Consider the following 9,576-nt stretch of genomic DNA (forward strand, 5'->3'; position numbering starts at 1 on the left):
AAAAAAGAGAGAGGAGAAGGAAAGATGTTTACTGGAGAGCGTGGGACATAGTATCAGTCCTGATTCTGTCTTTTCTGGGGTAAGACTTGTAGAGACTGTTAGCTTGGGGGGATGGGGGAGGGAGCAGCCGACAGTGGTAAGTCTGACTAAAATTTGACTGAACCACTTAGAGGACTGCAAGTTCTACTTGGTGCAGGGGAGGGATCCTGACTCACCACTTGGGACCGTGTGGTGCAATGCTTGTGACAGGATGAATGGCGACTCCCACAGAGGCAGTTAAGTGGTGGTCCTGCTGTAGGAGTTTCAGGAGGAATGGGCCAATATCACGTCAGACCAGGGGGTAGAGCTTGCAGCCCTCCAAATGGTTCTGAGTCCAACTTAATTTGGACTTAACACTGCTGACTGCTCCTGCCAAGCTCACAGGTCTCTACAAGTCTTACCCCAGCTGAGTCAGAATCAGGACTGATACTGTGTCCCACGCTCTCCAGTAAATCTCTTCCCTTCTCTCTGTTGTTTGTTTTTTTTAAAGATATGGTGAAAAGGAGAGCTCCATAGGAAAGTTCACAGGACACTAGGGAACAGGGATCTGCAGACTCAAGCCACCTGCAAAGCTCAACTGTGGACCAACTGACTAACTGGACCCAGGAGCAAATCACTCCGAACCATGCACTGAAAAGTGTGTCCATTCACTTGCTGGACAAGGAAAATACTGAGGAGCTGGATTGGATGCCAAGAGAGAGATGTCTCAGCTTGGTTTTCAGTTCTCTATTTCCATCTGCTGGTTGATAGTCACAACTATCCCACAGGTTCTGGAATAGTGGGAAGGACTAATGGAAAGAAAAATTATCAGGTTAGACCTCTTTCTGTGTCTTGGTTGTTTTAGAATACACTAGCCAGAGAAAATACTGTGTTTCACCGTAAGAATGGTGGACAATGACATGAAATTGAAAGGTTACAGCAGGTGTAATTAAAAAAAAAAAAAAAAAAAAGTAGGTGGTTTGCAATATTAGCATGTTAAATTTATTTGAACTCCTTTGTGGTTAATTGCTACTGTTTTAATTGTCATATCTCCGCTAGAGCAGTGTTCACTTTTTGTCTAGTAAAGTTAAATTGTAAAAGATTTACTAATTTTCAAATTTTTTTCTTTTTTTTTTTAGAACAGTAGAAAAAAATGGTGGATCGGTTTGGCAAAACAGTGAAGCAAATACTCGCCGTATAAGCATAGTGGAAGGTTGTTTTGGAACTGCTGGACCAACCCTTGGCTATTCCTGGCCGAGTCCTTATCGGAGAAGGCGTATTAACAAAGCTATGTAGAAAGAAGCCAAAGCCAGGCAGTTTTTTTTATTCAATGATATTCTTGTCTATGTAATATTGTTATCCAAAAGAAAAAGTATAATAACAGCATATTATTCCTTTGGAAAATGTTACTATTGATTCCATTCAAGATGAAGGGGATTTGCGGAATGGATGGCTTATCAGACACCCACTAAATCTTTGCAGTGTATGCTGCCACTGCTACTGAGAAATCAGAATGGATGAACCATATTAACAACTGTGTGTCAGATTTGATAGCAAAGTGGAAAAACTCCCAGCATGAACATGCTGCTGTTTGGGTACCTGACTCTGAGGCATCAGTGTGCAGGCGTTGCCAGAAAGTAAAATTTACACCTGTCAATCGGTCGTCGCCATCACTGCCGTAAGTGTGGTTTTGTTGTGTGTGGGCCATGTCTGAAAAGAAGTTTCTTCTTCCAGTCAGTCTTCCAAGCCAGTGCGAGTTTGTGGACTTCTGCGTTGATCTTCTTTCTACTGGAGAGATGACCGCTTGTCAGCCCATTAGATCGGACCTGCATAGTCTATCCCCTAAATCTCCCACAAACAATGGATCAGATGATGACGATGACGACGATGATGACAAGGATGATGACAGTAGTGACTAAGCACAAAAAAAAATTTCCATATGCTGAAAAATTGAAATTTGCTCTCTAGGGAGTTTTTCAAGTTTTAGTCATCAATAACTTTGAAAGTTCTAATTTTAGCCATAAAACTTGCCTGAGAATCTTCAACTGCATGTGCCTCAGTAAAATCCTTTGGACAAGGGATTTGTCTTCTGCAGGGAATAGACTGACACTATCTTGGGGGGTGGACAAAATAACAACCCATGGGTCAACATTTTATTGGCCTATAAACTCAATTTACCTTATTCATCCCCTGACTTCTAACCCCATGTACACATGGGCTTGGTCTTTTCCCTCACAGATCAACCCTATATGTAAAATCAAAGTGCCCTCTTATCAGTTTCCTGTCTATAAGCCTACCATCCCAGCCAAAGAACTTGGCATGTTTCCTGCTGTAATAATAGGACTGTTGTAAGTGCATGATGCAGGCAGGGAGGGGAGACACATTTGAGTTTCTATGAGAGTAACCAGAGATGAGCCTAATAATCAGGGACTTCTGGTTTGCTTCTGGTTAGTACCATGTTAGCCTTCACAATTGTCCTGTGTCAGTGCTTCATGTTTGTGAAAACCACCAGGAGACCAGTTTTTAGCCAGGGGTGTAGCCAGACCTCGCCGGGAGGGGGGTCCATAGCCCGAGGTGGGGGGAACATTTTAGCCCCCTCCCCTCCACTTTCGACACCTCCCTCCCGCCGCCACAGCTGCCAGGTACCTTTGCTGGTGGGGGTCCCCAACACCCGCCAGACAAAGTCTTCTTCAGTGCTGGTCTCCGGCGTGTTCGCTGATCTGTTTCTTTGATTCCTGACTGACGTCCTGCATGCACGTAACGTGCATGACGCTAGGAGTCAGGACTCACAGAAACATCAGCAAACGCACCGTAGACCGGCGCTGAAGAAGACTTCGGCTGACTGGGGTTGGGGACTCCCACCAGGAAAGGTACCTGGCGGCTGGGGGGGTCGAAAGTGGGGGTGGGTCGGCGGCAGGGGGGGGTCGAAAGTAGAGGTGGCCAGGTCTAAATCTGTGGGGGCCTGTGGCCCCACCTAGCTGTGCCCCTGGTTTTAGTTGGTAGAAAGCTTGGTGAGTTTAGGGGTGTTACATGGGAACACAGATGATGATTTTTCTGGTTGTTTTGGTGTGGGGGGGGGGGGGGGGGGTCAGTGATGGTGCCATTTGGACACTGTGGATCCTACTTCGGGGGAGGAGGATGTAATATCCCTGTTCTGTGGGCCAAAACATTTGTCCACCTCTGTTTCTGATAATTGTTCAACTTCCTGTACTTTATTTCTAGTTTAGAGCCTTCATGTGGGTAGTGGGAAAACTTGAACATAGGTTTGTTTTTGATACACTTCTGCATTATGGCTTCCTAGTGGTAGCATTTTATCTTCCTGATTTAGAGACACTTAAATTCTGTTGCATGAGCAGAACGATAAACCAGATACATTCTGGTTAATCACATTTTAAGTATGCTTTTGGTAGTTATATTACATTGAATGAAATTGAGTTTAGACAATTTTGGCTTTATTCAAAAAGGACTCATCCATGCCATTCCTATGGAAAAAAAAAATCCTTATTGAATAAGGCCTTTTAAAATTTGAATTGGACCATTCAGTGCCTTTAAAAATGGTAGTACTTGTACAGGAAGAAACAAGCTCTCCCAATACTTACACTGTTTCACAATTCACAAGACTGGTGCTATTTATAGTATCCATATTAAGATTTTTTTAGAGGGTTAGGAAATGGCACACTAGACAGAAATTAGAAAATAAGTGATAATCACAGCAGAATACCAAAATGAGATTAAGTATTACATTCATATGAATCATTTCCCCCAGTGGAGGCAATAATACATATTTAACCTTTTCAGAGCTTGGGTTCAATTAAAAAAAATTTTCTACAGGCACACAATAAGGAAAAGTTCTCAAAATAAAGACCCTAAGGACTTCTAGGATGTAAATTGGTTTGTCTGCACAATATTCAGGTTTGGTGATCATTGGTAAGAATCAAGATTTTTGTTACTCAATAGTGAAACTCTAACTTTGTGACCAGGTCGTTTCCCTGTTTACTAAGCTGCGTTATAAACTATGTACGCGCGTTAACCGGGTATGTGCCTACAAGTATCCCTATAGGCGCCTACACGGTTAGCGTGCACGCTAATTGTAGGTGCCTAAAAATGCTAATACATCTTAATAAACAGGGCCCTAGGATTGTGTAGTACAACTGCAGATATTTTTTGGCATTATCTAAATCTGAAGTTGCAAGTAGTATATCATTAATAGCTTTGCTCTATAGAAACTATTGCTAGGCTTGAGTTTTCAGTTCAAAAAATATCAGCTATTGTTTCTAGCAGCAGTACTAGCTTGGGGTCTTGACAATATCAATGTGTCAATATCTTGACTGTTTTCTTTTGATTTTGTAATATCCATTTTTTGTTCTAATCGCTTTAATGACATTTCTTATAATTTTACACTTTTTAGAGTAGGGCCCTGTTTATTAAGGGCATTAGTGTTTTTAGCGCACCTACACTTAGCGTGCGCGCACTAACCATGTAATGCCTATACTGATATTTTACCAATCTGAGTGGTTTCTTCTCAATATATAATTTCTGGAACCTCTATAGTTACTCTCTATAATCACCCTTGGTTCCCAGATCAAGAACTTAAAACACTACAGTGTCTTCATTTACTACAAAAGTGTTTTATCTACTTCGTAGTGACCTCAGCTGTGCTCATTGCCAGCAATGCTTTTTGGGCAATGGATCAAGCACACCATTCCTCATTGGCTCACTTTAAATGCCACTTTACCTTTTATACTGATATTTTAGGCATGTACATGGTTAACGCGCGTTAATGTTAACGTGCCTATAACGCTGCTATTAAACAAGGCCCTAAGTTGTTGTGTATTTTATTTTAAATTATTTGCTCTCAATTCCATCTTCAGTTCAAAATACACTCATGCATTACATGCATCGTTATGATGCTGACTGGGGCACTGATGAGAGATTTCATAGCAGCGCCTGAGTTTCATTCATAATGTTAGCAAAAGTTAAGTAGAGGATTTTAAGCTTTAAATGCTCATTTCCTTATGAATTAAATAAAAAAAAATGATAAAAATGGATCTTAAAGATTTTACATTTTTACGTGAATTTCTAAAGAATTCTGCTAGTACTACTTCTCTAAGTAATAGTTTATTTCTCAGAAATGGTAGTACTCTGCCGTCTTGAAAAATGCTTTTCTAGTTATATAATTATATTGACAGATTGTGTGAGGGATTTGTCAGACTTTTTTTTGCTGATTTTTTATTTATATCACAGAGATTTAAGTGGGCAATCCTGTTATTCCTTGATAGTCTTCAGTGGGGTCCAAAATGTATCCACACTACAGTTGGTGGTGCTGTGCATTGCACTAATAACCTTCCATCTGTACAAAATGTGCTATACTTTAAAAATTTCAGAACCATCAGTTTAGGTTTTGACCTGTGGAAGGTGAACTTATTGTGCAACTTTTCAGTTTGGTCTGTAACATTAAAATTCCAACCTCATCTTTGCGAGAAAAAGTTTACTTCAAAAGCACTAAAACAAAGCATTGGAGATCCTTGAAGAACTTTTTTTTTCGCAAGTTGTGTACCTGCAAAATGTGACTGAAAGATCATATAGGAGGAGACATTTAGACATAATTAATACATGCAAAAGGAATTGTACTAGTGTTGTAGCACTTCAATACATAGAATCAATGTATAAAAACAGGACCTATGTTTGGGAGAATGTTTTCAGATTGTGATCTGTGCAATAATCTATGCTGTATTTTTTGAATTTAAGGACAAATGTGTATATTTACATTTGTAATTTTTTCTATCGAGTGCTTGAAGTTTGTAGACCTGTATTCTGTACTACTACAAAATGAAATGTAGCCCTGGCAAGATGTTTGCTCTTTAATGGATCTATCTCGGGGCTTCCATCCTGTCTCTTCTAACTTAATTGTCTCTTTTCAAGATATGGACCATGTTTACGAGGCATGCTAGCAGTTTTAAAGGCACATGCTAATGCTAGAGACAGGTGTCCTAGCGTTGGCATGTGCTAATCATGATAGTTCACCTTAGTAAACAGGACCCATTGTCAATTAATATGCTGATTAATACAACAATTCATGTGAGATTCTGAAAGGCTGACAGGTTGTTGGGTTACCAGGACAGATGGGAAGTCCTGGTCTATCATATACGATAGGTTTTTGAGTTCTTGTTTTTCCATTGTTATTGCAGATTGCAATGCCTGTTTTACACTTTGTATACCTACACACACTTTGTAGCACTTACTACATCTTTCAGAACAAGTCAGAATTATGGTAAGAGAAATGACACAAAACACATTATTACCTGAGAATTTAAAATTTGCACTAAGTTGCATTTATCCCTTTAGCTTTAACCAACTTGATGTGAACTGATAATCTATAGATATATTGTGCCTGAAAACTGATTAATCTTAAAATATCTTGAAATTTATATATAAAGATATTCACAGCTTTTAAAATATTGTTCTTTTCATTTTTTGGTCATTGGTGACATACAGTGCTTTTCTCCATGGTGGCTTCTTTCCAATTGTTTGTTAATTTTAATTCATTTTTTTTTTTTTGTGAGCTGAAAATCTGGCTTGTAACCTATTAAATCAATATATATATGGTGCCTAAAGCTGAGGTTTAATCTTAAAATATCCTGAAATTTATATGTAAGTATTCACAGCTTTTTAAAAAGTTGGTCCTTTTTGTCATTGGTGACATACAGTGCTTTTCTCCATGGGGCTTATTTCCACTTGTTTGTTCATTCATTTCTTTTGTGAGCTGAAAATCTGGCTTGTAACCTATCTCAGAAGTGCTGTTTGCAAATATATTGGTGTAGCATAACTAATTTTTAGTTGTCTTTCATTGTTATGCGGGCCAGGTTTGCATGATGAATGTTTGCAAAAAGGTGGCAGTGGAAGAGCAATAATGAATTAAAAAAAAAAAAAAGTAACCTGAAATAGTAGACAACTGTTGGGTTAGATTTTGTGTGATTGCTGTTAAAAAAATGCTGTATCCAAGTTAAAAGTAGACTTTTGGACTGAAAATGTTAGGATAATAGGAAACTCGCCTAGAATGTATCATTGGAGAGAGTCCATTTAATTTTTTTGCATGGTCTCTCTGAGATGGTAGTTTCCTCCAGGTTACCAGCGTGATCAGAATTGGCTGCAGTTAGGTTATAATGCTATGAGTTTCATTCATGATGATGGCAATAACCCATAGGGGGTTTTGCAGAGGGAGAAACAAGAATGTTTTGATAAGAGAGTGCCTTCTGGGGGCAAACTAGAGGTTTTCATTCTTGCAAGAGCAGTAAAGCATTGCTTTTTATCTAGGAGATAAATATAGCTACAAGCAGCTTATGCACAGAAGCAGGAAACAAATAAGGGTGCATTCATAATTGTGGAAACCTGAATGACTTTACATAGTCCAGCAGAGTGCCATGAAACATACTTCCAACAAAAAGCAGGTGTTCTAGAAGCAAATAGGATGCTACTTTTATGCTAACTGGAATACTTAGCCTTTGTTATTTCTGGTCCTTAAGAAATTAGCCTTTGCTATGTATACTCACTGGAAGGCTATGTCTTGTATTTATTTATTAACAGACTTTATGAAGAGATTCACCTAAGGTGGTGTACAGTAGGTACAGTTTAACATGAAACTTACAATTTTAACAGCATAACAATAGTAAAATGTACAACTATAAACATAAATACAGCAAATTGACACCTAATAGGACTACCATGAAACAGGATCAAAAATATACATATTTTACACACTGAAATTCAAATAACAGATATAATGTGATGTAAGTATAATACTAATGAAATATCTAATAAGCACACAATTGGAACATTCAAATAACATTTTTATGATGCTAATGCTTTTGTATAATACAGCATACCATATAGCTGAGGGGCCAAACTCAAGATATATAGATGGGGACAAGATGTGTGGTACAGAGTCAGTTGGGATAAATAAATGGGTGGCTAAAAGGCAAGTTCTTTGTACAGTTAATGAGCTTATAAGGAACTGGTCTAAGTTACAATGTGTGAAGCAATCTAGTCCAGGTGCAGAATGAGTGTATAGTCAGTCACCCTATGTATTAAGGGCTTGGAGAAGAGCAAGGCTTTTACCTGCTTGCTGAAGTAGAGGTAGTCTCGAGTTATACATAGCCCATCTGGGAATAAATTACAGAGTGTGGGGGCTACTGAGAAGACTTGCTGGTGGGTATCACATCGTACAATTTCTTTGATGAGGGGACAGAGAGTGATGATCCTTGAGAGAGGATCTAAGAGGTCTCAAAGGTGTGTAAAGGGCTTACTCAGCATTTCCCAAACTGTGCCCTGTGGCACCCTGGTGCCACACAGCAAATTCTCTGAGGCGCTGTGGAAAAATCCCAACCGAACTCCTTCTCGAACTGCTACTGCAGACCACAGTGCAGCAGCAGAAAAAACACCAGCAAAAATCAAGCAGAGGCCTGCAGCAGCCTTCAAGCATGTGCTTGCTGTCAGTTCTGCCGGTCCTCTGCCCCCGGAAGTGGAAGTTGACATCAGCTGCGGCCCCACGCTTTTTGTTGTTGTTGTGGCCACTTGGGACAGGGAGCAGATGACATTCGGGACTCGCACAGGCAACTGCCAAGGAGGTTGGATGAAAACAGGAGACGGGATGAAGTCAAAAAGTTGAAGCCAATAGGTCAGTCTCTGTTTCCATTCTCATTCAAAAAGAAGCAAGCTGCATCTGAGTTGTCATGCTTTATTGTTGGTAGCATTTTATTTATTTATTTAATCACACTTATATTTTAAACATCCTGGCTTCTGCAGCATACAGATGTTCAAAGAGGAAGTATAATAATGGAATAACTTTTCTTAGGTAGAGTAGTAATTTGTTATAAATCATAATGAGTTTGTCATTTGGAGGGGCTGATTATAGGGATACCCTAGCACTGTTATATTTGTGCAGAGAAAAAGATGGAAACCTGTGTTGCTGGAGGGGGGGGGGGGGGGGTTGGGGGGGTGCGCGGCATGAAACATTGCTCTGACAGGGTGCCATGAACGGAAAAAGTTTGGCAACCAGTGGGCTAACTTATTCTTTAAGTACTCTGTCCCATTTGTTTGAGGGCCTTGAAATCAAACAGAGTTTTAAATTTAGCCCTGTAAGGTACTGGTAGTGGATCTGTATATAGATAAAATGTCATGAACATATAGAGGATAACTTTATAAAGGGGTGCATACTGCCTTGGTAGTGTTTAGGTCATTTATGTGCAGATATGGTGACACCCAGTACCGACTATCACCAAAGTATACACGTAGAAATGATGATTCATACTCTGCTGGTGGTTTGCGTAGAGGTGAATCTAAGTGTAGATTATAAAATATTGTAATTACACATGTTCTTGACAGATACTTAAAGTTGATGTAAATGACCATGCCTGCCACTTAAGCTACTATTTTATAAAGTAGACTGACCAAAGCTGTTTTTTTCAGTTTTGGCAGAACTGACTCTGCAGCTGAAACTTAATTACCTGGTTTTGACCAAAACCAAAAACTAAAAAATTGGTTGTGTGAATGAATTAACGA

The 9,576-nt window shown here is 39.5% G+C and overlaps 1 protein-coding gene across 1 annotated transcript; it reads left to right on the forward strand.

The window, feature by feature from the left end:
- The first annotated feature begins 1,171 nt into the window (after positions 1 to 1,171).
- On the forward strand, positions 1,172 to 2,604 carry PLEKHF2 (pleckstrin homology and FYVE domain containing 2). The gene is given in 10 exon segments (XM_030216882.1): positions 1,172 to 1,189; positions 1,192 to 1,251; positions 1,253 to 1,325; positions 1,328 to 1,363; positions 1,366 to 1,395; positions 1,398 to 1,491; positions 1,493 to 1,676; positions 1,678 to 1,748; positions 1,750 to 1,780; positions 1,782 to 2,604. Coding segments are annotated over 10 exon segments (753 nt in total). The 3' UTR covers positions 1,938 to 2,604.
- The last annotated feature ends 6,972 nt before the right edge of the window (positions 2,605 to 9,576 follow it).

Source organism: Microcaecilia unicolor, chromosome 1 (assembly GCF_901765095.1).
Source record: "Microcaecilia unicolor chromosome 1, aMicUni1.1, whole genome shotgun sequence".
In the NCBI taxonomy this organism is placed as follows: Eukaryota; Metazoa; Chordata; class Amphibia; order Gymnophiona; family Siphonopidae; genus Microcaecilia; species Microcaecilia unicolor.